Source organism: Teleopsis dalmanni, chromosome 1, assembly GCF_002237135.1.
Source record: "Teleopsis dalmanni isolate 2A chromosome 1, ASM223713v2, whole genome shotgun sequence".
In the NCBI taxonomy this organism is placed as follows: domain Eukaryota; kingdom Metazoa; phylum Arthropoda; class Insecta; order Diptera; family Diopsidae; genus Teleopsis; species Teleopsis dalmanni.
Window position 1 is genome coordinate 212,101,878 of NC_051846.1, and position 19,826 is coordinate 212,121,703.

Here is a 19,826-nt window from a genome sequence, read left to right on the forward strand (position 1 = left end):
AATAAATAATAATAAGCCAAGCCAATACAAATAAATTAGCACATACAATTTAATTTATAAGTTTGAATTTCAAAATATATTTATCAACAATTTTAATACACTTTGTTTTTTATTTTTGTAAATGTCTTGTTTTTCGCTTGTATTACAATTATTTTACAGTAATTTAAATTTAATAATGTTTGTATGTATGCGTGTGTATATTTTGTGTGATTGTGGCTGCTAAAATATTGTTTAAAACGCTAAAATATATTACAATACATAAATATTTATTTGTATAAGTATATAGCAGTTATCTTCCATGTCTTCGTAAATGTTATGTGATAGCTTTAAGGTAGGTAAGGATGGTAATGGGTTATTGGTATGCTCCTTTTCCGTTAACATTATACATATTTTTATTATAGTTTATATACTGCGCAATTTATATTGTTATATAGTATAAGGTATTTATATTTTGATTATTATTTACTATTCCGGTGAATTGTCTGGGAATCCGGTTACTTCTGCTTGCTCCAGAATTTTTTGGCCATCGACAACATATGATATGCGTAGTCTCATACGAAGAATAGCCTAGTCATTGAAAATTGTATAAATTTAAAATTAATACAAAATGAAACACACAAAATTATTATAATTATCTACCTTGGACGTACTAACAACACGCATTTCCTGTGTTATAATACCGCCAGGAGGTAAGTCTGATCCAGAAGGCGATAACATTTGTAATGTAAAACTTTTAGGAACTGCCGCCTAAAACAAAAAAATTAACACATTAAAAACATAAAACACATTTTAAATAATATAATTACTTTTGTATTATAAAATCATTGATTTGTCGAAACAAAGCTTTTATAAATATATCTCAAGATATATTAATGAACTAAGTGTCAAAATGCAAAATTAAGGTAAATATAATAACTTTTAAGTGTTTAATATTCGGGTTAAGGTGTCAAATAAATGTTAAATCCTTTAGTAAAAAGAGAACTTAAATACTTAACTTAAGTATTATTTCTACTTTTTTCTAAGGTTACACCACATTATTTGTGGTCAAGTATGCTTTGGTAAGACCACCAGTACAACCAACCTAAGGTTACAGCATATCTCAAAGGTTATTACAATGAGTTCTTAAAATAGAGAATATTTTTAATTAGCTTTCAATATCGTAAATGATATAAGCAACAATTCATTACTTTATTTTTATTAAATATTAAATTATAATAATTAATGCAAACTGTTCGAAATAAAGGATATTCGAGCAGCTCAAGTGTATTCGAATTCGAACATAAGAATCGTAAATTTTCGAGCTACTTAAAATATTGCAGCTAGTCGGATAGCTGATGTGCTCAATGCTTTAATTTTATTTTAATTTTATTTATATAAATCTGTCTAATACCTAATATTAGAACACAATATGGTGTTCGAACATTTTCACCTCTAAAGAAAAATACATCAAAGTGGATTATCCTAATTCGTTTCAAAATTTTTTCTAATTTCAGATTTCATTTAGATGCGAGTGTACGTACACACTATAAAGATATATAAGTATAGCCCACATTACCTGGAATAGATATTGTTCCAATATATTTTTTGAATTGTTTGTTGTTGTCATAAAGATTTGTATGGTGTCGCTGACCCTAAGTGGAACTAAATGAACAAGTAGACCATTTTTATCAAGAGCAGTGATCTTGGGCGCTTGATTCTGTCAAATATTAATAAGAAAAAACATTAAATATTATAATCAAAATATATTTAAATATACATACTATAGCAATACTACTACACAGTAGGTTGGCGGGGGAAGTTAACTCATTTAGAAATGAATTTGACGCATTCGCCGATGGTGAGAGTATATTGTTAGACTCTAACAGATTTACTGGTACACTGACCAAACCGTTGCCAGATAAAATACTTGTTAAATCGTTGCCATTCGTTGGTATTGTCGCCGTTAAACTTGATAATCCTAATACATTGTTTATATTTGTTGCATTAGTTCCCAACACATTTGTTGTATTATTAACAGCTACAGCGCCTGTATTTAAATCCAAATCTAATAAATCAAGGAAGTCTTGATTGTTCGACACATCGTTGGCGTTCTTTGTATTCTCTTTTTGAACGGTATTTGATATATCTGTCCCACCAAGTAAATCCAGTAATATATTCTGAGAAAATATTGAATAGTATGTTAAATGTTTTATTAAATAAATGTTACACTTGTATTTAAAATACTTACTGTGTTATCACTCATTGTGTTCATATTATTTTCGTGCGGTAACTGGTCTTCAACTAAACCATTTTCGATTAGATCCGGGCTATTGTCATCAAATGAACCGCTACTTTCACCATTTTGCGATGAGATACGGCTTATCTGCATTGGTGGCATCTTTTCTAACAATGGTGGACGTAAATGTTTATAAGTGAGAAATAATTGCGTAAACTCTACGCCACGTTGTTGTAGATCCACATTCAGATGGCTACCAAACGAAGTGATAAGTGCTTGAATTTCGCTGAAATAAAAAAAATATTCTTCTTATAAACAAGTATTTTTTTAATAAGATTTATTAATACATACTCCACACAATTCTGCAAACGTGTACTTAGTTTAGCTAGCGACACTAAGGCATATTGCTTACTTGTAGTTGATACTTGAGCAGAAGTTAAATATTTATGAAACATTGCGATTAAGTCACTTTCAGTTGGACGTTCAAAATCTTGAAAAGACAAATTAAAATTATTTAAAAACATAAGTATTTATTTTTATTTCATATTCTACATACCATCCTCATTTGGACCATACATAAACAGATCTCCATATTCGCCAATTGCCCACACTGCCACTTGCAACAGTGGTTGTTTGTCTTCACAATGATTTGGAACTTGTAAAGATTCCCAGAAACGATTTGTTATATAAGTTTGTTCAACCACTGGACTACTTGATACCAATTGTATTGTTGAAGACACTACATCATCTCGCACATAATTGCCAGCCTAAAAAAATTACGCATCATATTGAATATTGAATAAAACAATATATTTGCTTCATGACTTACCGCTATTAATACGCTTAACTGTGTATCCAAATGCCATCGTGTGTTTGGTGAATAACGTTCAGCGGCCAATATCATGCCTGAACTGCACTGCGCCTTGAATTCTGCATCCGCTTTCTCCAAAAACAATAACAACTCTTTGGTCATGGTACGTATGTTTTGTGCATTTATAAGTGCGAACGACAATTCCATAGCCCGACGCCTAATCGAAACATCAGGATCTTTGAGACATTCTAGAATTGTGGTGCGGTGACGTTGCACAGCCGAAGTGTCTGCATGTACAGTACGTAACAAAGTATTCAGTGCTACATAACGTATATTCTTGTCCGAATTGAGCAAAAAACGTCCGAGTATATTAACAGCCAAAACACGTAGACCACCTTCCGAACTATAATTTTAAATATGGGATGTTATATTACATATATTTACTATTCACTATTTCTATTTGCATAGAAATAGTTCTATACTAACCGAATATCCATTATGGAAAGCACAGTCTCGTACAGTATAGTGTTGCCAACATTTTTACTTGTTTCCGTATTTGTTGCCACCTGTGCTAATATATCATTCATGGCTTCCGAAGCATCTGGATCGTTATGTCCGAGTATACGTAGCAGGCGCAGTATTTTAACTTGCAAAAACGGATCGCTAACACCGCTCACATCATGTTCCGGCGAGTATCCGCCCAGTATAAGATTCTTAAGTATGCGCACCAAATTCGGCACGATCTGTTAATAAGAGATAAAAGCTTTTCATTTAATAAATATATACTATGTATAAAATATATTTTAATTGTATAGTTAATATTGTTAATAAGTAGAAAAAATTTCAGCTATTGTGCTGAAGCAAAGTATAATACGTATTAGTTCGGTAACAAAATTGGGTGTAGAGTACGCAACAATAAAGATAAAGTTTTTTTTTTTGGTACTTTTATAAGGAATATATATGTGTATAGTGTGTAAGCAATGGTGTTCAAGTGGTACAACAACTAAATAAACAACAAAGAAGATAGTTAATACTGGTAAATACAATTTGTCTACAAATACGTATAATCAAGTGTGTGTACGGTAAAATCGTAAAATTAATTGAAAATAAGCTAAGGAAAAAATTGCTATTCAACACATAAAATAAGAAATAGAAGATATTTAAAAATTATATATAAACTATAATAATTAAAATCAACAATATTAGTGCCAATAATAAGAACAACAACAACAACTTTGACATCATACCTCTCGGTTTCCGCTATCCTGGCAAGCAAATACAATAGTTCACATAAAACATTTTTGTTTGTATAAATAAAAAGAGCAATAAAATTAAAAATCTTTTATACATAATAGTAAAATAAAAAATATTTACAAAATTAATAGAAAAGAGTGTAGCATCAGATAATAAAAGTAATGATCTCTCAAATAGATTTGGTGAATAACGGAAGCTACGTGTTTCAATGCATAAAATTTATATGATATATGGTATATTTATAGGCTTTTGTCCCGGTTAAGAGAATAGGCGCAGTATATAAAAATCAAGTTTTGTTATTATTTCTGAGGAATTTATTTTGTTATTTAGTTTAGTACTTTTTAGGCTATCCCTTTAACCCTTTAACCCAATCAAAACCATCAGATTAGCCTAAAAAAAAACTTATGTACCTTATTTACTATACTACATAACTGAGTTCTTTCTGTACTCTAAGTTTTAATAAAAGATGGACAGATTCCAAAATTCTCATTGAGATACCATGTAGAGATATCGGTCTTTTGGTAGGTTTACTTACAGGTCACTGTAAACTAGGGAATCATGCTAGAAGACTAGGTCTCCCTTTCAATCAAATCTATCGCAGCTGCGGGGAAGACGGTGAGAGTGCCTCTCATCTATTATGTTTTTGCCCGGCTCATGCACGGCGGCGACTTAATACTCTAGGAGCCACCTCACTTGAGGCCAATAGCCCTAAGTGGGTCCACTAGGGATCGCCGGTGTAACCTAACCTAACCTACTATACTACATCGGTCATATCAGCGACGATGCGAATTCGTTACATATTTATTCTTAAAAAATATTTGAAGTACTATATTTTTAGAAATTATCAGTCTTTCTAAGTTCCCTTCATGATGGTTTGTATTTTAGTATATAAGGATTAAAGTATATAAGGATTATAGGATATATGGATAATATTAAATCAATATTTAACTAAGACAATTTTTTCAATGTGTAAGTTAAGAACAAATTATGTTCACTTTAAAACATAATATTTGGCAAGTCTGTTGGAAATGAGCGTTTAAGTCTTCTAGTGTAAGCTGATTCTTTCGTCGGTAATATCTGGAGTTCCGAGTTTTCAAGAGTAAGTAGTCGGTTATTAGCTCAACGCCTAAGTCTTCATGAATTTCGTTGTTTGGTATTTACCTATCAGCATTGACGATGGTTCTTAATATTTTTGCTTGTTGCCTTTGAATAATTTGAGTGTTGGGGATTTGGAGGCAGTACTCCAAAGTTCAACACCATATCGAATTGATGGCATAATTACGATTTTATATGCCAGTAAAATATTGAAAATGTGCTTTAACAACTTATAGCCGATTTTTTGCCCGATTCAAGTCACAAAAATATACTGTATATTAAATTGGTCATCGGAATTTTAAAAATGAGCTTAGGTATTTATAAGATACATATTTCGAATAATAATGAGCAATAATGAGTAGGATTGGTGTTAATGCATTAGCAGTAGAAATAGGAATTATTCTAAGGTCGTCATGTACAAAGATAGAAAATATCATTGCCTTTTTCGAGTATAGTTTTAGATGCAATTATTTACAATTACTTATATTGATAGTGATATTGATAATAGTTGAAATAAACATTCTAATTTATATAGAGAAAAAAACAATAATAATAATAAAATGGTTTGTACAAATATTGAAATGACTGTGAAGGGCATACATTCTTATTTAATTATTTGATTTTCCTTTTGCTTAAGGATTTTCTCTCTTTTAAAACGTAACAAAGCCTAATAGATATATCAATATACACTACGTATACTATCTATATAAAGAAACATCACTCATCAATGCAGTTTTAAGCAATGTATCTGAAATAAGAATAGGCATCACAGGCATCACAAATTACTAGGACACTATTTCAAGAGGACTTTCATCATGTGCACATGCACACTATTCCTTATGAAGTGTATTTGAATTTAGCACAAAACGTGATATAATAAATAAAAAGTAAAAGAAAATTTTACTTGCGATGTAAGTATGGAAAAGAAAATTTTATTGTAATCTGAATTGATTAAGCTTTTTCACACTTTTTTCTTCATTATTTTCATGTATGCAGTTTTTCCTTTGTTAATAAATTTAAAATGTGAAAACTTGAAGCAGCATGGAATCAGTATTTCATTTGGCGTTTGTACTGAGTACTGAGAACTGAGTTTTGCAACAGTTTGCGTATATATTTTTGTATATATTTATTCATAAATAATAACATATGTATCCGTAAAAATAGAAAAACAAATCACCTTTTTAAAATGCATTAAAGTATCTGTGCTGTTTTCGCACATCTCCGTGATAAGCGTGACTCCAGTAATGAGTATACCTAAAAGTTAAAACTGATTATAATTTTCTAAAAAAAATTAGTTAAATGTACTAATACACATATATTATAGTACATTTAATAATAATTCATCAAAAAAAAATCATTAAGTATACATACCGTGATTCTTTTCACTTAACAGAGACCGTGTTGCCGGTAAGAAAATTTCCATTAATTCGGGTACTCGACGTATAACACGAAATGCGCATAAGGTGGCCTTTTTCCTTATGTACGTGTTTGGTGATTTCATAAGACGTTCAACTTCACTAGCCAAATCGCGTGCCATTTCGGGCGATGCTATGGCACCCAAGGTACACAGTGCCAAACCCACAACAAATTGCGTCGAACTATTTAAATCACTATAAATACAAATAATAAATAATAAGTAGAAAAATGTTGGAAAAAAAAAAATATTAATAATAAATAAATAGTGCCTCGCATTGGCAGTAAGTATAGAAGCCATAAACATTTCCTTACTTTTTCAAGCAATTCGTTATTAAGAGATGCACATCCTGTCGTTCATCCAACAGCAACATAGCGCCTAAATATCCAATACGCTTGTCTGTGAAACGTGTGCTGGCTGTTAACTTAAGGCATTCCAATTGGCCGAAATGTGCCGGATACCCAAGCATATGGATATATAAAAGCTTTGCAATATTACGACATCTGTAATCAAATAATAAAAATTATAAAACCATCATCACACTGGAATGATGCATAAGAGTGGAATGCTAACATACCTCCAAACAGAGTCTTCCTCACGGAAAGTGCTGCGTATGTAGGCACATTCTTTATTCACCACTGCACGTTCCTCTGCGGCCGTTCTAGCTGCACGTATTTGTCGTATGAGATCTCGCAGACGTGTAGGAGTAGGCATTCTTACTGTTGGGTTGGATGTAAGGAAGAAAAAACTTATATCAACGACGGCAAAAATTACGAAAAATATTTAAAAGTTGAATTTAAGTCGTTTGGTTTGTGTGTTCGTGTGTGTAGTGTCTACTACTGAGTGGGTGGTAATGATTTATGAATTTTGTTGGTGATTTAGTTTTTTAGTGATTTAGAAGGAAGGAAAAGCTTTAATTAAGACTGTTGCTTGCTGCTTTCTGAGTTTTCATGGAGTTTTGATGAAGCAACAGCTACAGTAATTTTCAATTATATTTAGTAGAAAATAATTTACTTATTGTCATCTTAACTATACATTTGTACATACCTCTTTCGACGGCTTCTGTAAACGCTTGGCGTATGGTTGCCATGTTAAAGGCTGGATTAAATCTGTGATGTCCAGAATTGCAAACAAACAAGAAAAGAATGTTGATGAATAAAATGCATGCATGAAGAGATTAGTATGTTATTTAATATTATAATTCTAAATATAATTCAAAATAAAGCACTGCCAAAATACTATATAACTATTGTCGTTCGTGCACTTCGTGTATTTGAAGGCATGTTTTTCCATTGAAAACAAGATTTCTTAAAGTTGAATTTACTAAAGTGTAAGTAAACATGAATAAAATAAATATATCTGAATATTATTGTGTGGAGAATATGTTAGCTAAGGTTTCAAAAGCGAACACCAGTCAATATCGTGAAGTTAATCGCTTCCAACGACTTAGTGCCACACACAATTTCCTTTGCAAATTATCCGTTTGCAAGGTAATTGAACAAAGAATATCTGCTTGTTCCATTGGAACTACCAATACGAAAAAATATTAGCAGTTAGAGATTTGAAATAACTATAAATAAATATTTAGATATTAGGATGCTGATAGAACCAGTAAAATAACAAAATATTACGAATTATACCATTCAATTTATAATGATAATAATATACTCTTCCGGTGGCCGTAAAGTCAACATTTTTGTGTACTAAGCTGAGTTGCAGACCAACATAATCGTGAATACTTTCACTACTTCGATAGTAACATTTTCAAGACTAAGATAAATATTTGAGCATCGTAGTATCTAAAAGTTATATTACTCTATGCCTGATCCATCCTATATTAACAAATAAAATATAGGATATATATTTATCTTATATATCCTATATTAACAAAAAGACTCTTTGTAATGGGTCGGTCCTTATAGTGTTAATTAGATACTGACATTACTGATCTATACGATCTCATTTGATCTCACGTATATAAGGATAGCAATATCACAATCGCATGACCCATAAAGTTATTTAAGCTATAAAAAACCGACTTAAACAAATTATGCAAAAATACCTCATTCATAAGCCCTTCTACGGAACTTTAATAGCACACAATGGGCAAAAGATGTCTTATAGGAGGAGTTGAGAGGACATAGATTCTCTCAACTTAACCTACTTTATATTATATGAATCAATAAAGATTTCATTAACAAAGTTTTGTTGGATGTAAAGTTGATGAACGTCTTAACGAGGACTCAGTGTCGGTGAATTTATATTTTTGGTATTAATAATTTGAAAAGAAAGACTAATGAGAACCACAATTGATTTGGAAAAGATGACTGATCTAATTAACAACTTGAAAGCTTAATATGGATGCGTCAAGATATTAATAATTATCATATATATCATATATTTTGGATTTAAAGCACAACATTGAAGGAACTCAGAACAAATGTCGTTTATTCCATTTTATATTCTCATCCCCTCCGTCACATATATTCTGCAAACCATGCAGAATATAAATCGTTTGATTTTTTAATTTTATCCAAGCATTTTATATCTTCCAAATGATTAATAATCAATTATTTATATTTCGCATAATTCAACAACTCATAAGTTGTTAATACATTCTAGACAATAGTATTCTAGGCAATAGTAGAATATACCTAGGATAGGTAGAGTTAATATTGCGGCTTAGGTTTGTGTTTTTGTAACCCGAGACGACTATTTACATAATGATATGGTATGTAAAAGAAAAATAACTGTTGGAAGAAGAGTTTTATGGGATAACAAACGAATGATAATTAATACTAGCATAGACTGATTTGAAAAAATCCAGACAATTATAAACGATAAAACAAGATGTATGGGTAACGTCATGATTAACAGAGCTGCACTTGAGACACATAAATAGTTATCTTTTCATTGACGTTGACTATGCGCTTAGTGGCAACTTTCATCTTTATAATTATTTTATTGGTTTAGTTAATCTGCCGTATGAATAGTGTTTTTTCCGGGTCATTGTTTGTGTAATGCCACCACTTCAATTTAACCTAACAACTATTTATCTGGTAGCTATATATCTAATAACCTTGATGAGTAACCTTGATTAAAATAACTATTATCTATACTTTTATCTGTGATAACACAAGTTTCATCCGTTGTACTAATGTAAGGCCGCTAAGTCCTTGCTTAATTGATTATCTTTTATTTTAAGCTTGATATCACAACGTGACATACTACTATCTTTCTTAAACTATTTATCGAATGACTATATGCTGACTTCCATTGTGCTAAGCTTGTCTAGTTGAAGAGATTTTAGGCGTAGTATTCCTCGAGATTGGCTTTGTTAAAATAGGTGTCGATGTGTTCAAGATGCGTATGTATAACCATTGCAGATTTTTGGTGCTAGCAACTAACTGTAATCTAAGAACATTTGGCCTCTTAAATCAATAGCAGAGTGCCTTTCGTAGAGGTTTCCCAATATCTACAGGTTCGGACAGTGATATGAGCCCCCTGAATCAGTATTTTGGCCTGATCAAAGCTGAACAGTTGCAAAGAATATGACTATAAGTCTCATCCCCATAACACTCCATCATTACTGCATACCAAGAGGTACACATGCCTTGTTTAAAACTCCTACCATTTATAAATAGGATCTAAAAAATAGGATTACTCAAAAATCGTGTATTTCCCCTAACAACAAGAGCCCCTACCATTTACAAATAGGAAATTGCTCATATATCGTGTATTTACCCTGACTACAAGAACAAAAAATGTAATTTATCTTCTCTTAAGAGAGACTAGCTTATCTACCAACCGCTTTACAATATTATTCAGTTGGTTCTGTTAATCGATTTCCCTCCCCTTACGTTATTATTGTTATAGTTTATCGTGTTATGCCTTAAAAAACAGAAGTCCATTGAGATAGAGTGAAACACATGTTTATCAGCGACGAAGCTCAGATTTGTCACATTTCGTTATTCCAAGCTGTGATTACTTCATTTTAATAGCTATTAATAGTGAAATATAAATACATACAAAAAACAAAAAATAAAAAAACAAGAATGTTTGCTGAATAAAATAAATAAACAAAATATGTGTATTAAAGGCAAGCAAATCAATTGAATAAATAAAAAGGCAGGAATTTCTTACTTAGCTTAATTAAAATCAAATTGAATGAATAAACTAAATACGTCCGTATATATCGAGAATCAACTCGCATATCGTACTCGCATATTATATATACTATATTAGTATTGCAATAAAATTATAGTCAAATTATATTTTAGTAATTTATTTAAATAAATAACAACAACAATAACAACAACATTACCCATGCTCAGAATTCATTTTGAACCGTGATTCACAATTTTATATCTTAAATTTATTGTATTTTTCTCTTTAATTTTTTATTATTATAACACGTCGTCAAACGTTGGCTTTGCTTTTAGGTTGGAAATTGTGAGACGCTGACGTCGTCCCACACCTTTGCACTTCAATACTGTTGAGGCTCCAGTTTGTACTTTTTTGTTTTGTTTTATTAAATATTTACCGTTGCACAAAATCGAGTTTTGACTTTATTTATTATTAATTATTAATTAAATTGATTAACAATTTAACAATTAAACAATTAAAAAATATTTCTCAATATGTTAATAGTATAATAGTAATTAAATATGCTTTAGTAGGGTTAGATTTAGTAGGGATTTGGATAATTGGTGGAGGGCAGCGCTTTTTGTTGACTCATGAAATGTGTTTGTTAACAATATTTTATTTTTCGTTTTATAATTAATTAATTAATTAATGCACTACGAAATCTCAGTGGCAGGGGCAGTTAATTAGATGCAAACACAACTAGCAATTCTAGCAATGAGAAAAATTAAAATAATTAAATATGTAATTAAATATTTCACTTGTGCGATTCAAAACAATGGAGTCACACAAATTAGGCAATTAGTAGGTCTAACTAAACGTCGTTGCATTGACGATTTCATTGAACTTTGCTTCGACGAACAGATGTCGTTTATCGTTTATTCCATTTCATATCCTCATGCCCTCATGCCCCGCGTTTCGGTTACTTGCCGTACCGTATTTTCACTCTTGACCGCACTTTAGAGATCGATTAAATATTCTTTTAACATTTATATTCTTTTTTTAATAATACATATTACAACTGGTTCAGTTTTGTCACTTTAGTTTTCGTTTGTGCTCTCTTTAAATGCTTAACGTTGTTTTTCATGTAATTTATTATTAACCTGATTACAGTAGGTTGTGATTTGTGAATTGTGAATTTGTATGTTATGTTGTCTGCCTCTCGACCATAACCACCTTAACTACACTTTTAATTCAAGTGTAGCGTTGTAAGGGCCATTAGGCTGGCTACCAGTTCTTATACCGTATGCTTCCAGTTGAAACGGAAGCACAGCAGGAAGATGGCAAACATTAATCGCTTTTTATTTTATATATTCTTTTTTTTTACATTTCCTTTTGTTTCTCATGGAATGCCTGCCTTTCTTTCGACGTTAAACTTAACCTACTGTTTTATTGAAATGTCATTGTGTACTGACCACGACTTCATGGCAATAAATTGGCTTAAACCAATTGACAGTTTTTGCTATGTTGAGTATGAGTATGGTGAAATTTGTACTGTAGAGACAGAAAATAAGGTGTGAATATAGAAAATTTCACTATTAATTAATATGCACACATTTCTTTAATTTTTTATTTTATAAACTATTTTTAGAAATTTTCACATATTCAGATGATACAAAGAAAATCATTCACCATTCATAATATGCAACAGTTAAAATTATTTTAGGTAACAAAAATAGTGCTGAGATATTGACACGTAGAAAAAAATTATTTCTGAAAAATTAGTTAAAAGGCTAAACTTATTAAGGCACATTAAAATATTAGGAACACTCCTAATGAAGGCAAAAGCTAATTTGCCGAAGTATGTAAGAATTAAAAATAATACTTAAAATATATTATTTTTAAAAAAAAAAAATTAGCAATATGTTATTCAAAAGAATTTAAAACTTTTGACAACTTGTTATGAGCTGAAATAGATCATAATATAACTATTAGGAATCCTTCAGATGAAAGCAAAAGCGAATTACATATAGAAAATTTACAAAAATAAACGTTCAAAATAAAACTTAAAACCTAATACACAAAACGACTTTTCTTTAAAAATAAAATTACTTTAAAAAGTTTCTTTCTGATAAGCTTGTTAAAATGCTAAAATTATTAGAGCATTAAAACTCTACTATTTTTAAATATGTTTTTAAAGTAAGATCTAAACTTTTATTTATGATTAATATTTTTAAAATTAATATTTGTTATAGAAAACCTGTTTTGAACTGAAACTGGATATAATAAAATTAATATTTTGAAATTTTCTACTCACTTAAAATGTATAAATTGTTCATTATATGGCAACTTCTACAAGTGATAGTTTTAAAACATACTGAAAATATGATTGCCTGGTAAATAATATTTATATGTGTATATATGTGCGTAATCATTCTATTTAAAGATTTAATATATAATTTTTCTATTTATATACAAATCATTAAACTTTTAAACCACCTGTTGCAAAAGCAGATTACGCACATTTAAGCTGTTCTTAGTATTTTATATAAAACTCTAATTAATATAAGTTTTATATATAACTATTAGTTGTTGAATTAGTTTAAAAATTATTATCTATTTATAATAAAAACAAAATTTATGCATTTAAAAATAATTTTGATCTGAACTTTTGACAAATTCATTAAACAGTTCTTGTAAACTCTGCCTTATATTCAACACAATCATTTTTGTAGACTTATCTAGCACATTGTAGACTTTGAATTAATATGACATTCAAGTGAACGAAAAAAATGCACTATTACTTAATATGAGAGAGTGACCACGAAAAACCCAAAGGACAAAACTCTTAAAAAACCAGTAAAAGATGAATAAACATTTATAAATATTTAATTCACAAGAATATTACGACATATGTAGCCATTTGTCATAGAAACCGTCAATGCACAACTTGAATCTCATTAACTTTACATTCCAAATGTTAGCAATGTTTACATTCACATTATGCATAATTAAGTTGCGTACATTCTTATATTTACTTTTCAATTAATAGATATCATTCAGACACTAAATTGAATATATTTTAATATTTATATATCTTTATCTGTGAACTAAACACGTAATTCGTATTTATATTTGCTTTTGATTGCACTTTTTCTGCTTCTTCACTGCTTTTATGCTAATTTTCTCACAACGCGACAATTTTTTTTGTTTTCCTTCTGCTTATTTCACTAATGGAATGTTACGTTTTTTCACTGCAATCCTATAGCAATTTATTACTTTCACAACAAAAATGTTTAACATATATTAAAAAATAAAATATTTCTAAGTATTTTAATAAATAAATAAAATTAATTTAAGCAGAAGTGCGAAAAACTTGATAACTTTCCTATATGACTCCGCGTTGACATTTTTAACTCATCGTGGTGAGTTTAGTGACAGGTGGCAGAAGGTGAATAATAAAGACACTGGTACAGTGGACGAGAATTATTCTCATTAATTAATCTCAATTTAAAATCGGCATTAAATTTATGTATTGCAAATATGTGTGTATCATTATTAACTACTATTAAAATAAATTAATGTATAGTATTTGAAGTTAAAGAAAGTTAAATAAGCGAAATTTGTTGTAAAATTAGGAAGTAATATATATACATACTATATACAAATGGATAATTCACATCAATTGAAATAATTTTTATTAAAATCTTTTATAAAAAGCTGTTCTATATAAAATCTGTTTTTTAAAAAATATTAATTTATAATATTTAATAAACCGTGTAGAGCCATTCTTTAAAATTCATATCGCAGATCTATTCAATTTCACTGAAGTCTTTTTTATTTGTCTAAAATTAGTGTATTTTTGAAAAGTTATACAAGCATTGTGGAAGTTATTGATAGATTTTAAAGCAATATATTAATGGGTGATAAAATTAGTTTTCATTTTCAATGTAACTATTTTAATCCTGAAAGCAATTTCACCTGCTATAAGCAAAGTAAGAATAATGCTAACACAGTTAACCTGGAACAAAATTTCATTAGCATAAGTAAGCACCCTCTAATTATCTTTGTTCTTACTATTAATTTTTAAACTATGATATAACAATGAAGCATATTTCATTGGTGTAATAAAACTGCTTCTTATTATTATAAAAAATTACATACATAAGACAAAGTCAGTCTCATTACAAACTGTTTTGGAACTCGCACAGGTTGTAAGTGCTTCTTGGTATTATAAAATGAAATAATAATTAAACAATAATTTTGGAGTTTAATATGGTCAATGATTGTGAAGTATGATGAAGCACTAACCTTTGGAATGAAGATTTTTATAAACCTTCAAGAAAATTTTAATGGGGCTAATACAAGGCATAGGCACTGGTGTCTCTCTAGTGTTTGAAAAAGAAAAACTTGCATTTCTGTTATCTCACAGTTCTAGAGTAAGTTAGTAATTAAGTAACTGTTTCAATTACTTTTAAAATGTTGAACCTCATTGCCAAAATTTCAAGGAATGTGGAAGCAAATACACTTTATACTTAATTATATTCCAAAAACGGTCCGGTCTACGTCCCGGAGCCACTCGTCGTTATCGACGACCAATTACCGTTCAACACCTCCACAAGGGACTTCACAAGCAGATCCCAGCGGGTTAGAACAACAATAACAACATATGTAATTGAGATGGATTGATCTCTGCCCATTTCACTTACCTACCTAGCTCCAAGACATATAAGAATTATATTATTCTGTTACCATGAACTGACATAAATATTTAATGTCACTGAATAAATTAATGAAATTCATTATTTCGCACAATAATCAATTCGATGAATTATTCATTTCACTATAGACGCATTTAGCATTTAATTGTGTTATTCATACCTGCGATTATTTTCAGGTGGCAAAACGCTCCAATCTTCATAGTAGGGAAACATTTCACGCTATTTTCTTTTATTCGATTTGGCTTTTAGTTTCAATATATATTTATTTAACAATCATATATGTAGATATATTTTAACACTTCTATTTAAACAAAAAATATTCTTTGTATTAAAAAAAAATACAAAAATGTTGGTATCATTAAAACCTCACTGATAACAAAACGCGTATCATCTTATCTTATTCTCTATACCGAGTGCAGCACAATTCTATTTTAAATTAATTCACTGATGATTGTTGTATATATTTTTGTTAAAAAATTTTCAAATTCAGAAAATTTTAAAATTATTAAAAATATTTATTAAAACTATTTCGACACTACTTTTGGATTCTTTTATACGTAAAACCCGAGCTGTTCTAATTAAACGGCACATAAAACTCCACTAAATTTGATAACTTTTTCCATGAAGTGGAAAAGTGTTGGCTAACTTACCTGTTGTCTATACGTGTAATTACAAATAGTCGTCTTATCTATATAATAGCTATAGCAACATAAAGCGAAGAGAGAAAAATTCTAAAGGGAACAGTTGCACGATATCAGCGAAAGTAACATAGAGCGTCAAATCGCTGATAACGCAACCTTTCTAAAGATAAAACCTTTTGGTGGAGTGGAAACTAAGCCACTCGTTGTTAGTTCTGAGCAAGCTATTTTACTGCACACAGCACAATCAACATAAGCCTATTTATTTATAAATTTATTATGAAATTTTAGCTAACCTGCTCGAAGGCGGCATTTAGGCATTTAGCTACTAAATCCACATAGATTTGTGCATAATCCGATAAGATTTCGGAAACATAGTAAATTTCGTAGTAATACTTATAAAATAACTAAAATATTTAAAATAGCACGTACTTTTCTTTTATAAACAATCTTTATATTTCGTAAAGTTTATTTTATAATATAAGACAAAATAAGTTAAAAATCTATTTTAAAAAAATCGTTGTTGAAACTTAGAGTAACGAAACAATAAAATTAAACGATTGTGTAAATATTTGCACACAGAAATGAGAAAATTTAAAAGTAATATTATAAAGCTTTAAGCCCTTTAAGCAACGCACCTAATCTTTAAATTCTGACATTTTCTTAAATTTTATATAATATATTAAATGCTGTTTTAAAAGAATTTCACAAACGAAATGCAATAATTTAGTAATATTAAGAAAAGAAATTGAATTATTTTTGTTAAGTAACTTTTTATGTTGCTGAACTTAATTTGTTATTATTAATTGTTTTAAAAATAATTTTGTTGGAATTAGATGAGAGAGTGGAAAAAATCAGTAGCGACAAAAAATTGCTTTTGATTACGTTGGTCAGTCATTTTCTCTAGGAGGCCTCACTATGGAATGCCGTTTGATGGCATCTACCAGCCATTTAATACCCTCATCAATGCCTTCACTGTGTCAAATATAACAAAAATTAAATAATGTTCATAATGAATGTTCATAAGCCGCATATGTTAATAATTACCCAGTTAGTGCAGATACTGGTATTGTTAGGCAATCTCTCCTGCCTATTAGTGCTCCGGCTTGCTGAAATACTGGTTTAATTTCACGTACCCCCATCACATCTGGCAAATCTTGTTTATTCGCCAATATAAGCAAAGGAACGCCCGATAACAATTCGTTTTTTATCATTTTATCTGTAAATATGTAAATTTATTTTTTAATATATTTATGAAAAATATAGAAAAATATAGAAGATTCATTTTATGGATATATGTACTAGTTCTATTGATTTATGGCAAAAAGTTACTTAAAAATCACATGTCAAGAAAATTGTTATTGTGAAAGTTAATAAATTAAAGATAGTAGCTTAGTAAAATCTCTCCATTGATTTTGAATTCAAAACCCATTTAGTCTCCCGTCTTATCTAAGTGGTTTTCATTAATAAAAATTCATAAAAATGCAATTTTTAGAAATAATTAAAATTTGGTTAGTAATAAACAGAGGAAACACCAGAACAACGTAGTGTGTATGTTTTAGTAAACCGTTTTTGTGCAGATAGAGAATTCTTTACCAGAAGAGAGAAATTTGTATGGCAAAGAAGAAAAAAAATTATATAAATTAATTATAATAATTTAAACATTGCTTGATATGTTGTTTGGGGTTTGCTTGGTAGAATAATGACAACAATATTTCTTATTTTTATTTTTGTCGGCTACCTATAACATCCTTACTGCTTATTTTACTCCATAGTAAATATAAAGAACTATATTTTTAAGACAGTAGTATATTCTTAATTATAGTTTATTCATTTTTATAATTTTTTTATTGCTATTATTATTATAGTAAGCAATGTTGTTCGATCGTCTTGGCTAACTTTTACACTCCATTGGTGATACTTGATCGTTCAAAAACTATTTAATGGTACTCAATTATTACTATTAAGTAATATTATTTAAACCTACTTAACAAGTATAGATTAATTAAAAACCATTATGTGCTCATATGTGATATACCTATATATGTACATAGTTTACCAAAGCACATCAATGACGTCAATGACTCATGTTAGTGGCGCTAAAACTATGTCACTTTTAAAATAACAAGTATTCGTTACGAATAACTTAGAAAGATTTGAATAAAAATAATTATTTGTGGACTTTAATAAATATAATTATTTAACATTATAATTCATAAAATATAACATGAATGTCAGCACCAAAATCGACAACATTCAGACAATTCTATATAGCCGATGAGTGCTTAATGCATAATTAACTAACTAAGTATTTATATATATTTCTTAAGATTCTACATTACCATTATACCAACTCCAAGGTAATCATTGGAGAGTATCCCAATAATTAGTTTTTTACATTGTAAACAAATTTTGATATAAACTCCTTATAAATCTCGTCTAGGTTTTGTGATAATATAATCTTTAAATAACAAGTGCCTTGATAATTTGTACGGATTAACTATTTAAAACTTATCTTTAGTTCTATCACGAATACAAAGCGACAGTTGACCCTATACATGTCTTCCACCTCTCGCTTATATTTTCAAATCATATGTTCCCTTACCAAAAATTTGTTTTGATTCCTCCATTCTGCCACGGTCGTTCGAGTCGATTACATATATTACTCCGTGAGACTCTTGATAGTATTTATCCCAAAGTGACTGTAGCTCTTGTTGGCCGCCCAAATCCCAAAAATTCAGCCGCACACTAGCCACGTCAATAGTTCCAATATTAAGACCAACCGTTGTTGTAATTTTTGCTGGATTTAAACCTTTGTAGTTTTTTGTGAATTTTGTCTTAGCTGCCTCCAAGTACGTCTGCAATAAAAAAATATTAAGCATTTATCACCAAAAGGATTATCTTTATTTTAGGATTACTGTTTTTCCAGCATTATCCAAACCCAATATAACAACGCAGTATTCATCTTTTTGGGTTAAATATTTGTAAAATCCATGTAGTAATGTGTACATATTCTGTCCTTTGCATGAATCCCAATTAAAAACTTTTTATACGATTGGCGCAGAAATAAACTTTATTTTGCTGCAAACAAAATAAACATTGGTACGTCAGGTGAACTGACACTTAGAACAGCTGTTATACAGGGTGTTTATACAGCAGTACTGCAGAAGAGAAACAGTTACAATTTTATATGCAAACGTATGTGTATTTATTTATATAATTTATTATATTAAATTGATTTTTAACGTAAGAAATTAAGTATTTAATATAAACTATTGTTTTCAATAGAGAGGTATTTTGAACAGTAGTAAATTACATCAATTAAATTTTTATTATTTACTAATTAATTGAATTGAATTGAATAAAATTTTAATATGTGAAATAAATTTAAAATATTTTATTCACCAGTAATAAATTAACTTTTTATTGATTGTTGAACACAGATATGTTTATTTTCTCATTCATATATTAAAAACCTATTGTTATGGGTATCATCCTTTCAGATTTTCTGTAGGAAAAATGAAGACTTAAGCCATTATATACCACTACCGTGCGCCATTGTACATTGCAACATCATACAGTGTGCGGTAACTTC

The 19,826-nt window shown here is 29.5% G+C and overlaps 2 protein-coding genes across 5 annotated transcripts; both read right to left on the reverse strand.

Annotated features, from left to right (window-relative positions):
* Positions 1-245: 245 nt before the first annotated feature.
* LOC119671780 (AP-1 complex subunit gamma-1) lies at positions 246-15,840 on the reverse strand. Of its 4 annotated transcripts, none has more exons than XM_038082555.1 (16): positions 15,754-15,840; positions 7,837-7,898; positions 7,367-7,508; positions 7,104-7,292; positions 6,747-6,985; positions 6,553-6,629; positions 4,274-4,291; positions 3,513-3,769; positions 3,045-3,429; positions 2,772-2,982; positions 2,567-2,705; positions 2,228-2,501; positions 1,761-2,156; positions 1,556-1,696; positions 640-747; positions 246-567 (listed from the first exon to the last, which is right to left on the reverse strand). In XM_038082555.1, exons 1-16 carry the CDS (start codon positions 15,804-15,806, stop codon positions 466-468), a joined length of 2,793 nt encoding a protein of 930 aa, XP_037938483.1. In that variant the 5' UTR covers positions 15,807-15,840; the 3' UTR covers positions 246-465. The 4 variants fall into 4 exon arrangements, with proteins under 4 accessions (XP_037938483.1, XP_037938485.1, XP_037938484.1 ...); XM_038082557.1 differs by lacking the exon at positions 15,754-15,840 and adding an exon at positions 11,114-11,369; XM_038082556.1 differs by lacking the exon at positions 4,274-4,291.
* Positions 15,841-17,017: 1,177 nt separating this feature from the next.
* Positions 17,018-19,355, reverse strand: LOC119671781 (ADP-ribosylation factor-related protein 1). The gene is made up of 4 exons (XM_038082559.1): positions 19,150-19,355; positions 18,837-19,089; positions 17,279-17,450; positions 17,018-17,206 (listed from the first exon to the last, which is right to left on the reverse strand). The coding sequence occupies exons 1-4, from the start codon at positions 19,240-19,242 to the stop codon at positions 17,122-17,124; spliced, it is 603 nt and encodes a 200-aa protein (XP_037938487.1). The 5' UTR covers positions 19,243-19,355; the 3' UTR covers positions 17,018-17,121.
* Between the last annotated feature and the right edge of the window lie 471 nt (positions 19,356-19,826).

Bases quoted from the DNA above. Each gene is read 5' to 3' on its own strand.
- LOC119671781 (XM_038082559.1), bottom strand. From the start codon at position 19,242: ATGTACACATTACTACATGGATTTTACAAATATTTAACCCAAAAAGAT. The intron at 19,090-19,149 runs GTAATCCTAAAA...TTTTTATTGCAG, and splicing joins TGGATAATGCTGGAAAAACA to ACGTACTTGGAGGCAGCTAA. The intron at 17,451-18,836 runs GTAAGGGAACAT...ACATATTTACAG, and splicing joins GGAATCAAAACAAATTTTTG to ATAAAATGATAAAAAACGAA.
- LOC119671780 (XM_038082555.1), bottom strand. From the start codon at position 15,806: ATGTTTCCCTACTATGAAGATTGGAGCGTTTTGCCACCTGAAAATAAT. The intron at 3,430-3,512 runs GTTAGTATAGAA...TTAAAATTATAG, and splicing joins CTTTCCATAATGGATATTCG to TTCGGAAGGTGGTCTACGTG. The intron at 568-639 runs GTAGATAATTAT...TTCAATGACTAG, and splicing joins GTGTTGTTAGTACGTCCAAG to GCTATTCTTCGTATGAGACT.